General features: G+C 41.4%; 1 protein-coding gene across 1 annotated transcript; it reads right to left on the bottom strand.

Annotated features, from left to right (window-relative positions):
• Nucleotides 1-6,991: 6,991 nt before the first annotated feature.
• Nucleotides 6,992-8,506, bottom strand: LOC111691810. Its single transcript, XM_023455177.1, has 2 exons — nucleotides 8,313-8,506; nucleotides 6,992-8,255 (listed from the first exon to the last, which is right to left on the bottom strand). The coding sequence occupies exons 1-2, from the start codon at nucleotides 8,504-8,506 to the stop codon at nucleotides 6,992-6,994; spliced, it is 1,458 nt and encodes a 485-aa protein (XP_023310945.1).
• Between the last annotated feature and the right edge of the window lie 9,278 nt (nucleotides 8,507-17,784).

The following is a 17,784-nucleotide window of genomic DNA, read 5'->3' as shown; positions in this document are numbered from 1 at the left end:
TATGTTTTTAATTTTTCTTTCAATTTCCATCCAGTTGGTGTCAAACAATTGGGCAATTTATTATTTTGTAACGAAGTGATTTTCCGACACCCCACATTTGGTTTGTTTTTATTAAATTTAATTAATAAATATAGTTTACCGCACCGGCATTGTTATTGGCATTTCAAACGCCGTCCGTCACCGCGCAGCGCTAAGCCGATGGCCTGAAAATTCACACCGCGTACGCCAGTCTTCGACCTGCCACCGTAGGGAACAGTCGTGCCGAGCTCCAGCTTGCCGTCTAGCTAGCAATAGGTCACCACCACCTGAGTAAGATTTTTATAAGTCCGTCTTAGGAGAGCTACGCAGTCGCTGCCGAAACATCGCCAGGGCTTAGGAATTAAGCCGCCGCAAGAGTTTTAGTCGACCACGAGGCATCGCAGAGTCCAGTCGAGCCGTCAGCCATTCCAGTAAGCCGTCGTCAGCAGTACAGTTGACCACGAGGCATCGTAGAGACCAGTCGAGCCATCAGCCGTTCCAAGTAAGACCTACGTCACCAGTACAAATTTGTGACGTGGTATTTTCGTCGTTCGTCACGATGACGCCTGAGCGGCGGCGGTTACCTCGGGCGCCAGTTTCCGTTTATAGTGCAGAAACACCACTACGCGGGCGGCTACAGTGAAGACACGGTATGTCCAGAGGGTCTAGAGAGAGTTAGACTTCACACAGGAATAAAAGGCCACAAATTGGGAAATATTTACATTTATTTAGTCCAATTCTACCTATTTACACTATGCTAATCTAAATCTAAAGCTAAACGGTGACGGTTATATACAGGGTGACTACGGAAAACGGTAAAATGGCGGTGCGGTGTTAAGCGGTGACCTGACGAAAGCAAAGCACAGCAGAGCTAGCGGAACGGTTAAGGCGGTAAGCGGTAGTGCAGATACCAGAAAGAAGGAAGCGATACAGCAAAGCAAAGCTACAAACAATAACTATAGACTAGACTTGGCTACTATCTTTACAAACAAGTAATAAAACAGTAACAGCGGGGCTCCTCAATCCTGGTAGGCGGCTGGCAGAAAATCTCTGAAAGAAAGATTGATTAGTTACGACCTGCGTTTCAACTCATAGGACAGAAAGGGAGGAAAGGATGACAACATCCTATCAGCCGAACGCGCAGTTAGGTTAAGTGTACCGGAAAGAGACAACAGTACACCCAACCACGTCGTACCTGAAAGAGAAACGAGATTAACTACGACCTGCGTCTCCACTCATAGAACAGAAAGGAAATGGGACACGACATTCTATCAGCAGAGCGCGCAGTTAGGTCGAATGCATCGGACAGTGACAACAATGCACCCTTCCTTGTCGTATGTCGGCGGTTCGGTACGACCTGCGTTTCAACTCATAGGACAGAAAAAGGGGGAGACAACATCCTATAAGCCGAACTCGCAGTTTAGGTCCAGTGCACCGGACAGAGACAACAGTGCACCTTTCCTTGTCGTGGTACGGCGGATACTGAAAAGAGAAGCTATGATTAATACAAACGGACAGCGGCCAAGTCTTTACCTATGTTCCCTAACTTTGACTCACTTCTTTCCTGGGCACGTCTGGTCGGTCGGAACGCTGGAACAGGACTAACTCTGCAGTACAATTACCTCGTCAGGTCTCTTGTCACCTCAAGAGACTTGCGCATTGAATATGCGCGGTACCTAACTTACTTCGGCGGTCTTCGGACTGGACTGGTGTTGGCGGCGGCTGGAGATGAACTGACTTCTCCAAATTCGTTTATTTTCTAAGTCCCTCGTCTTGGATTGGCGGCTGCGCAGTTCGTCTAAACTGGACTTGTAGAATTCTCACCTACTTCCAGCGGTGACGTATCTTCGGGAAGGGCGGCTGGCGGCTCGACTGGATGCGACGACGGCTCCTGGTAGACTAATCCTTTGAATACAGCCTGTCTGCTATATTCGTACGGCGAATCCCGGCGGCTGCGCAGTTTCCTCAGACTGGACTTAGTGAAATCTTACCAATTCCTTATTGGTGACGTAGGTCTTACTGGAACGGCTGACGGCTCGACTGGTCTCTACGATGCCTCGTGGTCAACTGTACTGCTGACGGCGGCTTACTGGAATGGCTGACGGCTCGACTGGACTCTGCGATGCCTCGTGGTCGACTAAAACTCTTGCGGCGGCTTAATTCCTAAGCCCTGGCGATGCTTCGGCAGCGACTGCGTAGCTCTCCTAAGACGGACTTGTAAAAATCTTACTCAGGTGGTGGTGACGTATTGCTAGCTAGACGGCAGGCTGGAGCTCGGCACGACTGTTCCCTACTCTGGCAGGTCGAAGACTGGCGTACGCGGTGTGAATTTTCAGGCCATCGGCTTGGCGCTGCGCGGTGACGGACGGCGTTTGAAATGCCAATAACAATGCCGGTGCGGTAAACTATATTTATTAATTAAATTTAATAAAAACAAACCAAATGTGGGGTGTCGGAAAATCACTTCGTTACACCCCCTCTTACTTCCGCTAAAAAAATAAAAATGAAATTATTTTTTTTTCTCAAAAAACCCACTAGCTTACAAGGCGCATACCCCACACAGGTTAGTAAACTTTATTTGGGGATCTGTTCGCCTTTTACAAAAACAAAAACTAATTTCGGAAAAAAGATTCTATATAAACCAAGATAATTTATCCTCTACAGCTTTCAGTGCTGAACAGTATTTTACCCTAGAAAAGAAAAATAAAAACAAAATCAAACAAAACGGTCGTTCTGGTCGGGACGGGTTTCTGTTTTTAGGGCAGCAAGTTGCATTGGATGCTCTTGGAAGCGGTTTCGGTTAGGCGGAAAACGTCCGGGAAATAAACTTGCACTCCTCTTGATGCAGTCTGGTGTCCGGGAAGTGAACGTGATCGGTGTCGAGGAGTCACGGACAGGCGGCTTCTGCTGGTGATGGCATGCGGGCGGTTTTCGCATGTGCGAAATATCCATATCGTCCACATCGGGAACAAAACAAGCGGCGTGTCCGGGTACAGGTTTGGCAGGAATGGCCAGGATAGCCGCATCGCCAACATAACTCCCAACGATCCACTGGTAAGTAAAGTGGACAATCTCGGCTTGTTGGTGGCGAAGTCATTTGCAGATCCTCCCACTTGGCCTGGACTTGGTGGATTATTTCGGAGGTTACTTCTAATGAGTCAGTAACCACGGTAGCTGCTTGGAAAGAGATGGGTTGAATACCCAAATCGGGTTGTGCCTGTGGCGTTAGTATGAGCGGCGTTTCGGTGGGGGAGTTCGGCAATTTCCATTCCATAGGGACGGTGTGGGATAGTTCCTGGGCAGATTGGGTCGAGATTTCCTCGGAGATGTTCCGTGACGGTCCGGGTTGGTCGGTATCTTCCTGCAGCGCGTCTTCCAGCGCCAATAAGACTAGGTCCTGGTCGGCCTGGGACACATGTAGCTCAAGATTCGGTGCCTCCATCTGAAAGAAGATTTCGGCCTCGAAAATAAAAAATCATCTTTTATAGAAAATAAACTTTTATTTCTGTTGTAAGCTACAATAATTAACAATGCGAAAGGACGGATAATGAAAAATATAATTGTTTTTCGGGTGTTATTTTTCCCGGGGCTACACGGTCACCCATCTGGTTCTTCCGTCCCCGGTTTGACATCGGTACCGCCACCTTTCTGTCGGGGGTACGCCAACGGGAGGTACAGGGCGTCATCCCATTCCCGGGAGTTCATGTATTTGCCTATCTGGTCAGTCAGGGAGGCGGTAGGAGTCGGAGGTTGGCGACTCTTCGTGGCCGGTGGTGTCGGAGCCGGAGTCGGAACGGTGGTTATCTGGCGGTCGGGCGGCAGGGGAATATCGGCTAGGGAACAACACGAGGTTGCTATCGTTGTCCCAGAAGATGGTGTGCAGGTCTCCGGCTGGCTGGGTGGACCAGCTTTGACTGCGTATGACGTCTTCTGCCGGGTTCGGAACGGTTCGGAAATGATCGGAATCTCCAAATCTTCACTAAATCTTTCTTTTTGGTCCCTGCTCTGGCGCCAAATTTGTGACGTGTGGTATTTTCGTCGTTCGTCACTATGACGCCTGAGCGGCGACGGTTTCCTCGGGCGCCAGTTTCCGTTTATAGTGCAGAAACACCACTACACGGGCGGCTACAGTGAAGACACGGTATGTCCAGAGGGTCTAGAGAGAGTTAGACTTCACACAGGAATAAAAGGCCACAAATTGGTATAATATTTACATTTATTTATAGTCCAATTCTACCTATTTACACTATTCTACTCTATTGCTAAACGGTTATGGTTATATACAGGGTGACTACGGAAAACGGTAACGGCGGTGCGGTGTTAAGCGGTGACCTGACGAAAGCAAAGCACAGCAGAGCTAGCGGAACGGTTAAGGCGGTAAGCGGTAGTGCAGATACCAGAAAGAAGGAAGCGATCTAGCAAAGCAAAGCTACAATCAATAACTATAGACTAGACTTGGCTACTATCTTTACACAAAAGCAATAAAACAGTAACAGCGGGGCTCCTCAATCCTGGCAGGCGGCTGGCAGAAAATCTCTGAAAGAAAGATGGATTAGTTACGACCTGCGTTTCAACTCATAGGACAGAAAGGGAGGAAAGGATGACAACATCCTATCAGCCGAACGCGCAGTTAGGTTAAGTGTACCGGAAAGAGACAACAGTACACCCAACCACGTCGTACCTGAAAGAGAAACAAGATTAACTACGACCTGCGTCTCCACTCATAGAACAGAAAGGAAATGGGACACGACATTCTATCAGCAGAGCGCGCAGTTAGGTCGAATGCACCGGACAGTGACAACAATGCACCCTTCCTTGTCGTATTTCGGCGGTTCGGTACGACCTGCGTTTCAACTCATAGGACAGAAAAAGGGGGAGACAGCATCCTATAAGCCGAACTCGCAGTTTAGGTCCAGTGCACCGGACAGAGACAACAGTGCACCTTTCCTTGTCGTGGTACGGCGGATAACTGAAAAGGCAAGATATGATTAGTACAAGCGGACAGCAGCCAAGTCTTTACCTATGTTCCCTAAACCTTGATTCACTTCTCTTCCTGGGCACGTCTGGTCGGTCGGAATGCTGGAACAGGACTAACTCTACAGTACAATTATAACCTAACCTAACTTTTTTCCTGCGCGATGATGTTGATTGCGCAGGGGACTGTGGGACTTCTACCCACTACAACCCCTCCCCCTTGTTTTCCCTAAAGTAGGACTTGGGACTACCTTCAGGTATTACTTCAAGTCCACTTTTTCTCCTTAGTTTGCCCCGTTCGGCAATCTCCTCTCTTCTATCTCCTTGTTCCGCATAATTTGGCTTAATTTCCGGCTTAACTCCTCACCCCTTGCTCCTTCTTCTATTAGATTTACGACTAGATTATCCGGGGTCAACTCGACCCCCGCTATCAGGTTAATTTCCTCTCTTTCCCTGGCCCATCTTTCACAAACAAAAACCGTATGCTCCACGGTATCCACCATCTGGCGATAGACACAACCATCGCTATCCGCCACCTTGAATCTATACAGGTTTGCTCTGAAAGATCCGTGGCCCGTTAACACTTGTGTTATAAATTAGTTTGTTTCCCCGTATTTTCTATTTATCCAGAGTCTCAGGTCCGGGATCAACCTTTTCGTCCATCTAGCCCTTCCGGTGTATCTGCTCCACCTTTCTTGCCACTCGTTGAGGATGGTTGTTGTTATTTCCGCTCCTGGTCTTTCTGGCGTTTCCCTCCTCATAACTCTCTTCTTAACTTTCAGGTCCACGGGAATGTCCCCTGCGATCACCTGTAACGCTTCCGTCGACGCAATCCTATACGCGCTAGCCACCCTTATAGTTAGTCTTCTTTGGATACTTTCCAAAATCTTCCTATATTTACTATATCCCATCGCACCTCCCCATATCGGAGCCGCGTATAGGATTTTGGAGTACACCACCGTGGCTAAGAGCTTCCTCTTCCTAAAGGGACCCCCAACGTTTGGAAGTAGTCCATACATATTTCGTGTCGTTTTACCCGCTCTCTCTTCTATACCCCTAATATGATGTTTCATATTCATATTTCGACCTAAGGTGACCCCCAGATATTTGACGGCTTCCGTCGTTGTGATGCTTACACCTGCGATGTCCAGACGCAATTCTTTAATCTTCCTCCTTCCAACTAACCACACTGCTTCCGTTTTTTCGGCAGCTAGGTTTAAGCCTCTTTCTTGTAGCCACTCCCTAATATTGTGTGTCGCGATCCTGACTCCCCTCTGTATATCTTCCTCACTTCTTCCGCTCACCACGATCGCAAGGTCGTCGGCGTATCCTATTGCTGTTACTGTCTCTGGCTGCTGTATGTTCAAGACCCCGTCATAAAATAGATTCCAGAGTGTCGGCCCCAGAACCGACCCTTGTGGTACTCCCATTTTCATATTAATCCTTTCGTCTTCGTTCACCCATATAATTCTATTATCCAGATAACTGTTAACCACCTCAATTAAGTATCTGCTAATTTCCCATTCCTCCAGGACCGCTACAATCCCTTCCCAGTTTACCGTGTTGAATGCATTTTGAATATCTAAAGTGACCATTACACAGCATTCTTTTGTCCTATAGGCGCCGCTGTTTACATATTTTGTAATCCCCTTCACCTGTTCCAGTGCGTCTAAGGTACTTTTGCCTTTCCTGAATCCGTATTGCCTATGTGATAGGCTTCCCTTCCTTTCTATTTCCTCTAGCAATCTATTATTTAATAGTCTTTCGTATAGTTTCCCTACTATACTCAGCAGACAGATCGGCCTTTATAGTGCCTCTCCCTGTTCGTTCGATTTGCCCTTCTCTATTAATACTAGTTTCGCCTCTTTCCAAATATCCGGGAAGTACGAGTCCCTTAGCATCCTATTGTAGAGTTCCACCATATGTTCCCGAAACACCCTCACCACCAACCTGACGAATTCCGGGGTCATCCCGTCCAAACCTGGAGCCTTTTTCATTTTTAATATTTATCTACAGCTCTTTGCAGTTCCTCCGTTCCAAAAGGGGGGACTTCCTCTGCAGTGCATCTTCTTTTTGTCCAAGTTATATTAGCCGCTTCCGGGAAAAGGCTCTTCGCAATTTCCATCCTCTTTCGTTCGTCTATCTGTGGCGGTTGTCTTCCTCCCACCCTTTTAACTGCAATTTTATATGCATCCCCCCACACGTTTTCATTTAGTTCGTCCAGCAGGCCCTTCCAACATTTCTCTTTTGCTTTCAAGATCATTTGTTTTAACTGTCTCCTACCCTGCTTGTACTCCTCTCTTTTCAGATCGACGTCCTCTTGGCTTCTCCTTTTGGCGGTTCTGGTAACCTCCCTTCTCAGTCTGATACACACCCGTCTCTTCTCGGCTATTTCATCGTTCCACCAGTATTTAGCGCTTCGTCCCCTTCTCTTTATTCGTTTCGGGAACGTAGCCTCGCAGACGTCTGTGAGTACTCTTTGGAATTCCTCTAGTGTCATCGTGCTTGGTATAATTCTATTAAAACTTTCGGCCAGTTTTTCCTTAGCTCTCTCCAATAGTGGTGTATTGAAGTGCCATCCAAACCCTCTTCCTGTCCTTAATATCCCGTACCTTGGTTTACTCCTAGATACTTCAAAAAGAATATTTTTGTGGAGACTCAGGTTTTCCTCCTCGTCTACATCCCAGTTCGTTATTTTGTCTCGTAGGTTTCTACTACACAACGTAATATCTATATGGCTAACGCTACCATTTCTTTCAAAAGTAGGTTTTCCATTATTTACCACATTTAGATCTTTTTCAGCAATCCATTCCTCTATAGAGTTTCCCCTTAGGTCTGCTCTAGGCGCCCCCCATGTAGGAGACTTAGCATTGAAGTCCCCTACAATCAAGATTTTTTCTGGAGTCCTCTCCCTGATATCTCTATCTACCGACCGGAGGAATATCTCAAAAGCCTCCTGTTCCTTATTAGGGCTGAAATAGCAGGTGTATATATATATATCCCCGCATCGCGCCCAGGCAAAACCATTGCCCCCACCTTTACCATTGAACTTCATCCTCCCATTACAGAACCTAAGAGCTACGTCTTTATCCTTATCTGTTATCCATCCCTGGGTTCCAACTCTATTTTTATTTGGTTCCGTCACAGCTAGAATATCTATGTTCCGCTCTAAGACTGTCTGTTCTAGGAGGTCCATTACTGTCCTATCTCTTCCCGCATTTGTATACAAAAACTTAATACTTTCCATAAGTAAAACTATAATACTATATGACTACGATAAATAAATAAACAAATAATAGATAAATAGCCGTTATTTTTACCTTGTCTGTCTAACGAAGAAGACTGGTCGTATCAGTATCTCCTCTTCTTCTTTAACAGAAGTCTCGTCCTTCTCAGGGCGTTTCTGAATTCCGGGCATGTACCTGATCCTGCCATATGCCCCTTTCCTTCGCACGTTAAGCAGCTCGTGGTCTCCTGCCTGCAGTCCCTTGCCAAGTGACCCTCTTCTCCGCATCTTCTACACGTTACTTCCCGTCTAGCTTCCTTTATCTTGCATTCCATCTGCCGATGGCCAAACTTCCAGCATCTAAAGCATTGGTTCACGTTAACTCTTTCTTTAACTAAGCAGTTGCTCAGGNAAAAAAAAATAGTAATTATGGAGGGCCCACGACCGGACCGGTCCTAAAAGTTGTTAAAAGAATAGTAGTTTGAAATAGAAAATTTTCACAAAAATCGAAAGATACACTCACTTTCAAAAACACGATTTAAAATTTTAAACTTAAAAATCTTAATCAAAAACACTTTGAATATTTCTTTTGTATTTTTATCTGTAAAGGCCATCTAAAAACAAATATTTTTATAAAAAAAAGCTTTAATTTGGACCATTATTAAGAAAGTTATGATCAAAAAACCAAAAAAAGAGCGTTTTTTTGAAAATTTTATATCTTTTGAACAAGTAATCAAAAAAATCTGAAAATTTACCAGAAAGGCTTTTTTGAGGGGTACTAAAAAATATAAAAAAATTAAGGAAATCGAAAATTAAAATTTTTCGAATCGTCCGATTTGGCGTGGAACGCCCCATATATATATATCCCCGCATCGCGCCCAGGCAAAACCATTGCCCCCACCTTTACCATTGAACTTCATCCTCCCATTACAGAACCTAAGAGCTACGTCTTTATCCTTATCTGATATCCACCCCTGGGCTTCAACTCTATTTTTATTTGGTTCCGTCACAGCTAGAACATCTATGTTACGCTCTAAGACTGTCTGTTCTAGGAGGTCCATTACCGTCCTGTCCCTTCCCGCATTTGTATACAAAAACTTTATCATTATACTGAAGAAATCACAGAATTTTGCCAACGTATCACATACTATATCACAGATTATTTACAATATCACATTCGTACTTGCACTGACTGGCCCGTGTAGATTCCTTTTTAATTTCCTAGGGATCAGTACCTTCTCTTTTTTTTGCTAGGAGCCTCGACCTTCTCAGGTCGTTTCTAAATTGCGGGCACGTACCCGAACCTGCCATGTGCCCCTTTTCTTCACACGTTAGACAACTCATTGCCTCCTGTCTGCAATCTCTTGCCAGATGTCCCTCTTCCCCGCATCTTCTGCATATTACTTCCCTCCTTGCCTCTCTAACATTGCAATCCATCTGTCGATGGCCAAACTTCCAGCATCGGAAGCACTGGATTACATTTATTTTTTCCTTTACCGAGCAATTGCTCAGGTCTATCTTAATATTTCCTCTCTGTAACAGTCTTTTCGCTTTACTCTCCTCCAAAGTCACCGTGACCGCTTGGTTCCTCCCGTAGAAGGGTCTCAGCTCACCGATCTTGCAGTCCTTTCTGTACATTTCCAGCTCTGTGCTTAGCCTTTCCACGACTTCCTCCCTAGTTGTGATTCCATCAATTTCCTTTATGAACAGCGTCCTTTCCTTTCTGGCTCCTATTATCTCAGTCCTTATGTCCTCCTCTTCTACCTTTTCCCTAATTTCCCTAGTCGTATTTCCGTCATCTTTATTAACCACCAAAAGTAGATCCCCACTTTTTGATTCCCTGATAGTTCTAATTTTTTCAACCAGGTTCGGCTCTGGGTCAATCCTCTCCTTAACTTTTTTTAATAGTTCTGCGTTCGTCTGACTACCTTTCTTAATAATAATAGCCTCCGTGTCCCTTTCCTTCCGTTGTGCGGGCTTCCTCCCCCCCAGTCGTCTTTATTTTGCCCTCTTCCTTGGGTAAATATATAATACACTTGATATTTGTGTTCCTGAAAATACATTCTGCTTTCTTCCGTGTGTTTTTGCCTTCGTTGTCAGTCATTGGTGGGTAAATGGCAATCTTTTTCCTATCACCTTCTATCATTTTTTCTTTCAGCGCCTTCAGGGACTCAAACCAGTCATCTGCGTCATTTATTAGATTCACCTTTGTGATCCACCTTTTCTTCATCCTATGGGTTTCAGTATCATCCATTATCTTCTTTGTTGATATTACGGTTCCCATTTTGCCATCGATTTCCAACAACTCCGGATATCTCTCCTCGAAGAGGCTTGTCATCTTTTCGTCCTCTATTTTTATTATTATTTATTTATTATTATTTATTATTTATTATTATTAACCTCACCTAACCTAACGCTATGCTTTATTTGAAGCTCAACAAAAGAAAAATCAAATTTAGTCAAGATATTATCCACGAAATTTGGGATTTGAGTTTATCCCGTGCTGGCCGTTCAACCGATGCTAGAAATGATTAATTGATGATGGCTGACAACTGTTCTAGACTGAGCTCGATCGACTAACTTGATCGACTGACTTCATGTACGGACTTCATCGACTGACTCTTCCGTCGTTATTTTTCCGGTTTTTATTTACTTTCGGCGGGAGAAGAAGCGTGCAAAGCGGTCTGATTGGTCGGGGGCGTGGCCATATTTATATAGCCCCACATATACCCTCGAGCGCGGTAACGAACTGCTGCATTCTGTACTGAGAGCTTGGATCGTTAGGAGCTTCTGCATGTATTTGATATTTAATTTTATTGAAATTTTCCTAATAATACAACAACACCTTTAATGACTCGTAGATAGGTGTGACCTCTCGCATGGCTTGGAGAGTACTGGACATACAATGCTTGAACCTCTCGCACATGCGTAAGATCACGGAACATCCAATACATTGGATGTGTAAACAAAAGTACAGAACATACCGGCGGCCTTGAAAGGCTACGCTCTTTCAACAAAAATACATATTTAAATATTTAGATGATATGAATAATTAACATGCAATACTTAAGGGTCAATAGGTAAGACACAAATGTTAGCAACACCTCGTCGCACTATACCACTAGCGGTTTTAACGTCCACTACGCGAGTAACGCCATATTGGTCAGGAAAGATTGCACACACGTCCCATTTCCACTGTAGAGGTGGAGCGTGCTCATCTTTCGGCAGAACCATGGCTCCTACTTGAACTCCACCGACCTGCAACTTCCATTTGGTGTGTTGGTGTAAGGAATTCAAGTATTCATTGGACCATCGCGCCCAAAAGTGTTGAAACAATTGCTGTAAATGTTTGTACCGTGATAATCTGTTACATGGAGTGTCCGTGACGTCATCTTGAGGAAGAGCTGTGAGCGGTTCGCCGATAAGGAAATGACCAGGTGTGAGATATAGGAAATCATTGGAGTCATTTGACAATGGGGTTAGAGGGCGAGAATTTAACACAGCTTCCACTTGCGTCAATACTGTATAAAATTCTTCGAAAGTTAAAAATTACTTATTGAATATTCGTTGGAGATGGTATTTTGCCGACTTCACTGCGGCCTTCCAAATACCCCCGAAATGTGGTAATCTAGGTGGAATGAAGTTCCATGATCTAGCATTTTGAATAATGAATTCTCGAAATTTTGAATTTTTATGTAAGTCAGAAAGCAAAAGTTTTAATTCGTTGTTTGCGTCAACGAAATTGGTGGCATTTGTCGGTATAAATTGCTTTGCATAAACCACGCCTTGAAACACTTAACAGGTAACACTTAACGATCTTTCGATTTCAATATTTGCCATCTTTAATTAAAAAACGGCCCAGCAAAATCCATACCTGTGGTAGAAAAAGGCCTACTGGGTTTTAATCTTGCTAGAGGTAAATTACCCATTTGATGAAACGTGTCAATAGGTTTGGCCTTGAAACATATGATGCAAGGTTTTAAAATGCCGCGAACTGTGCTTCGACCGTTTAAAATCCAATATTTTGACCTAATATCATACAAAGTAGCTTGCATTCTACTGTGAAGGTGTCTGATGTTCGTGTAAAATTAACAAACGTGTAAAGGGATGCCGATTTGGTAATACTATCGGATATTTACTACTGTAGGGCAATTCAGACAACTTTAGTCTTCTACCGACGCGAATTCCCTTGTCATCTAAAAATGGATTTAGACAAATTAATTTGCATTTAGGATCGACTGAATTTGAATGTGATAACGATTTGATTTCAGCTGCGAATTCATTAGATTGAACTATGCTTATCAACTTATATGTAGCAGACTTCAACTCATTTATCGATAAAGGGCCTGTTATTTTATTTTTTGCAAGACCAGTAGTGTTATGTCTAAAGCGAAAGCACCACGCTACTACTTTCTGCGAAGTTGTGAGTGATGAAAATGTGTCAAAAATGTTGATTTTGGTGTTGTTATTAGTTAATGAAACTTTAGGAGTCTTTCTTTCTGGTATATTGACAGAAGACGATGCGTTTGGATAGGCCCATGATTCCTCGCTTAAAGTCAACCAATGAGGGCCATGCGACCATAATTTAGAACTGGCTAAATGTTGCGGTATTGCTCGTCTCGAAATAATGTCTGAAGGATTTTCCTCAGATTTAATATGTCTCCATTGATATTGATCAGTTAATTCCTGGTTGTCTGAAACGCGATTTGCTATGAATGTATTCCACTGACTTGGCTCACCTGCAATCCATGCCAACGTAATAGTGGAATCGCACCAAAAAATGATTCTGTCAAATTTAATATTAATGGAATTAATTACCTTGTGCGTTAATTGAGCAGCTAATAGAGCGCCGCACAACTCTAAACGTGGTAAAGATATTCTTTTTAATGGTGCAACGCGAGATTTTGCACATAAAAGCCTTGCAAAATAATTGTTGCTTGCGTCGGTACAACGTATGTAGACACAAGTGCCGTAAGCTTGTTCTGATGCGTCGCAAAAGGTATGTAATTGTATAGAAATTGAATCTGAACAAATGACGTGTCTAGGTATTTTTAAATTATTTAGTGAATGAATTTCATTGTAAAATTTAAACCAAGTAGTATACAAATCAATGGGTATGGCTTCGTCCCAATCCAACTTGAGATGCCAAAGTTGTTGCAAAATAATTTTAGCTGTGACTACGACCGGGCCAACAAGTCCTAACGGGTCAAAGATTTGTGAAAAAAGCTGCAATAAAGGCTTCACTACTTAGATCGGATGCAAGTTCTAAGTGTATGGCTTTTGTAGCGAAATAGACAAACACACATATATATGATTTAAAACTTTTAGCTCCACGAACTTTACCTAACGTAGTTAAAAAAGGTCCTGCATAATCTAATCCAACGCAAGAAAATGGCTTAACCTTACTAATGCGCAGCTCTGGTAAATTTCCCATCGGTGGTTGAAAGGTTTTTGGTGCTAATCTCCAACATTTTTGACAATTTGTAACTATTTTTCGAATAGCGCGTTTTTGAGATAAGATCCAAAAATGTTGTAATAATAAAAACTGTAATGTCTGTACACCTGGATGTAAGTAAGTTATATGGAAATCTTCTATGATTAAATCTGTTAATCGACTATTACTGGTAAAATAGCGGGATGTTTTTGATCATAAGTTAGTTTAGAATTATAAAGCCGACCACCGACTCGTAAGATACCTTTGTCGTCAATAAAAACATTTAATTTTCTAAACAATTTTGATACAAGCTGGCCTTTTTGTAATTTAGAAATTTCTTCTGCGAAATGAAAATATTGTTCATTTTTAACGCATAAATAAAGTGCTTCCTTCAATTCATATATGTTAAGAAAGCCAGTTTTCTTTGCGGTTCTATGGCGACAGTTAAAAATGAAGCGAATTACATAAGCAAGAATTCTTTTGATTTTTGGCAGCGAAGAATAGTTTTCTAGTAAAGTAGTGATAAAATTGGATTGTATAAATGTATGTATAGTGATTTTTCTCTCCTCAGAGAGAACAATTGGCACTGCATCGGAATGATTACAATTTTTAGGTGTTGTGAACATTTTAACCAGTCCGGACCTGCCCACCATAACCGATTTTTTAATAACTCTCATGGTAAAAGTCCTCGGGAAGCACAGTCGGCGGGGTTGTCGGCAGACTTAATATGATACCAGTGAGCGGGTGATACCAAATCTTGTATTTGAGATACACGATTGGCAACGAAGGTTTTCCATCTATGTGGAGAGGACTGTATCCACTGTAAAGCGATAGTAGAATCTGTATATGCGAAGATTTCAGAAAATATTAATTTGTTTTGAAAAGTATTTAAAACAAACGATATTAGTTTCGCGAGTAAAAAAGCAGCTGAAAGTTCCAAGCGAAGTAATGAGATTTTTTTAAGGGTGCGACTTTTGATTTAGCGGTTATGAAATATGTTTGAAAACTATTATTTTGTTGTACTCGGAAATAAATAATACCAGCGAAACTCTTTTCAGAAGCGTCACAAAATGAATGTAATTCACATGATTGATATTTATCTGGTAATATACGTGGTGGCATATTAAATTTTGACAATAAATTAAGTTCGGACTTGTATTGTAGCCAATTATTGCAAATTGAAGTCGGAGGTTGCGAGTCCCAATCAAGTCCAAGACTCCATAGTTGTTGAATAAAATGTTTAGCGAAAAATGTTACTGAAGTTAAGAATCGTATAAAGGGTCAAATATACGAGCAATGTCTGAAAGAATCATACGTTTGGTACATTTGTTTTCTGAAAGTTTATAACAGTTATCTGAAGAAGATTGCCACTGCAAACCCAAAATTTTTATAGTTGCATGCGATTCGGCGTCAAATGAAACAGACTGAAGTTGAATATGTGACTCCGGCAAGTCTAATAAAAATTCAGGTAAATTACTGGTCCATTTTCTAAGTTTAAAACCACCAGATTTTAACAAATTTATAAGTTGGTCGCGTATAATTTTTGCCTCATGTAGAGAATTACACCCTGTCATTCTGTAAAACTTTAGAAACTAGTGGAAATTTAGAGTTTTCATCTAGAGCTAACTGAATAATAGTGCGATTTGCGAGATGAGGCGAACAAGATAATCCAAAAGTTACTCTTTTTAACGAAAATCTGAAACCGGGTCGTTAGGTGAAAATCTCCATAACATGCGTTGATAATTTTGATGCTTTTCTGCTACCAAAATTTGTGTAAATATACTTTTAATATCACTGGTAAATACTACAGAATGTAGTCTAAAATTCAAAAGAATACCAATAAGATCCTTTTGTAATTTAGGGCCAGGTAAAAGTGAATCATTTAGCGAACCGTTAGAAGTTTTTGCCGAGGCATCAAAAACAACCCTCAGTTTTGTTTTAGTGTTATCTTGTTTGAAAACACAGTGATGCGGAATATAAAAAATATTCTTTAGATTTGCGTCTTCATGAACTGGCTCCAAGTAATCGGAATCTAAATATTCTTGTATAAACTCAGAATACTGTTTATAAATATCTGGAGTTGTAAGTAAACGCTGTTCTAGTGAAAGAAATCGGCGCAATGCTAGTGATCTAGAATTATTGAAGTCATAATGAGGCTCTAAATTTTTAAAGGGTAATTCTACACTATATCTACCTGATTCAGTTCTAAAATGTGTTTTCTTAAAAATATTTTCGCATAATTCGTCTTCAGGCGACACAAATTTCAACGAAGGAATTTCCTCTAACTCCCAAAAGCTTTTTATATTGTTATCTAATGTAAGCAAATCACTATCAGTAGCTAATGAGAAAAGCGAAGTTGTGTTGACACTTGGAGTATCGTTAGATTTAAATTTTCCCATTAGAACCCATCCAAATATAGTGTTAATAGCGATTGGTTCATCAGGATTGCCGACTATACGTCCATGTTGTAATATATTTGGAAAAACGTCAGCACCTAATAATAAATCAATACTATCAGCTTGATAAAACCGAGGATCTGCTAAGTTAATATTAGTTATATGGGACCAATTTTTATTATATATTGTAGCGGTTGGCATATCCGTGCATAATTTGGGCAAAATAATTGCATCTACATTAATGTTAGGCGTATTTTTTCCAACAGGCTTCATACTACAGGTTACTGCGCCGCGAGAAGTAGTTTCATTCATTGAACTTAAACCTCGTATAGAGAGTGAACAATTAAAGCGGAATAAGCCTAGCCGGCTAAAACATTTTTGAGAAATATAGCTGGTTTGTGAACCGCAATTTAGTAGTAGTAGCAGAGGAAATTATACCACAAAAATTATTAGATTGTGATGAACAGGCGACAGGTGAATTATCGATTGAGCTATTAATTTGCGTTGGCCTAGAAATATCAGAAGCGTTACCAGAATCATTTTCTGATTGATTATTTTCGCGAGACAGATGAAGCAGCGTATGATGTCGCAAATTACACTTATGACAGCTAGATGAAGACTTACAATTCTTTATGCCGTGTTACGAACTTAAACAATTTAAACACAAATTGTTTTGTTTAGAAAAATTAAACCTCTCATGCGGAGATTTTGCGTGAAAATTTGAACACTGGTATAAGTTATGATCAGATTTACGACATAAGAAACACTGAATTTTATTAACTTTATTACTAAAAAATGAAGATGTATTTTTAGTTCTTTGTTTTGTTGAATTATTGTGGACATAACCTTGTCTAACAACGCTTTGTGATCTTGTATTAAATGACAATTTTGTAGTATCTTGTGCATCGCATTGTTTTGAAACAAAGTCTATTAATGATTCGAATGTTGCGTTATCATCATCCTCTGACAATATTTTTAGTTGATAACGTGTCATAGTGTCCTGATCAAGATGTTTTGCAGACATATAAAATAATAGAAAATCCAAATCTTCTACAGGATATTCCATATTTTTTAGAGCAGCTAGATTTTCAGTAAAGGTGTCTAACAAATTTGTTAAGTCAGAATAATGTTTAGAGTTTGAAACAAATGGAGCATCGTCCATGGCTTGCAAGTGAGCAAAGGCAATAATTCTCTTTTTATTATAGCGTTTAAGTAATGAATCGTAAGCAGTGTCATAATTTTCTGCTGATAATTTTATGCGTTGTACGAGAGCTAAAGGAGGACCAGTTAAACAGGAGATCAAATAATTAAACTTTTCTATTTTAGAAATCGATTTATTGTGATGTACAATTGAATTAAACATTCCTATAAACGCTCTAAATGTAGTAACGTCACCGGAAAATTTTGGGATTTCGACCTTCGGTAACTTTACATTAGTTTTACTATAACTAACTGCCTCCTCCGGTGCAGTCTTTACTTGTTGGTTTTCAACGAGCGAATAATTAATTGCGCAAATATAGGAATAATCAAATTCAAACCGTTTTCTGATTTCTTCCTCTAAATCAATATCTTGATCTTGTAATGCCATGAGTGATAATAAATTTTGATGATGAATTTTGAAATCAGATGAAATCGCTCCAATTTGAGTAAACAACATTTGAAATTGCACTCGCGATGCATCATCCGCCGCGGCTCTATCAGCAAATTCTTTCAATTCATTTACTTGATTAATCGAC

The sequence above is a fragment of the Anoplophora glabripennis genome, unplaced genomic scaffold, assembly GCF_000390285.2.
Source record: "Anoplophora glabripennis isolate ALB-LARVAE unplaced genomic scaffold, Agla_2.0 scaffold576, whole genome shotgun sequence".
NCBI lineage: Eukaryota > Metazoa > Arthropoda > Insecta > Coleoptera > Cerambycidae > Anoplophora > Anoplophora glabripennis.
The sequence above is the reverse complement of the archived record's forward strand: the minus strand, read 5'-3'. Positions and strand labels throughout refer to the sequence as shown.

What these genes read in the sequence shown, in the direction of transcription:
- LOC111691810 (XM_023455177.1), bottom strand. Translation starts at nt 8,506, where the DNA reads ATGCGGAGAAGAGGGTCACTTGGCAAGGGACTGCAGGCAGGAGACCAC. An exon ending in TTCTTCGTTAGACAGACAAG is followed by an intron (nt 8,256 to 8,312) that starts GTAAAAATAACG and finishes GTAGTCATATAG; the next exon opens with TATTATAGTTTTACTTATGG.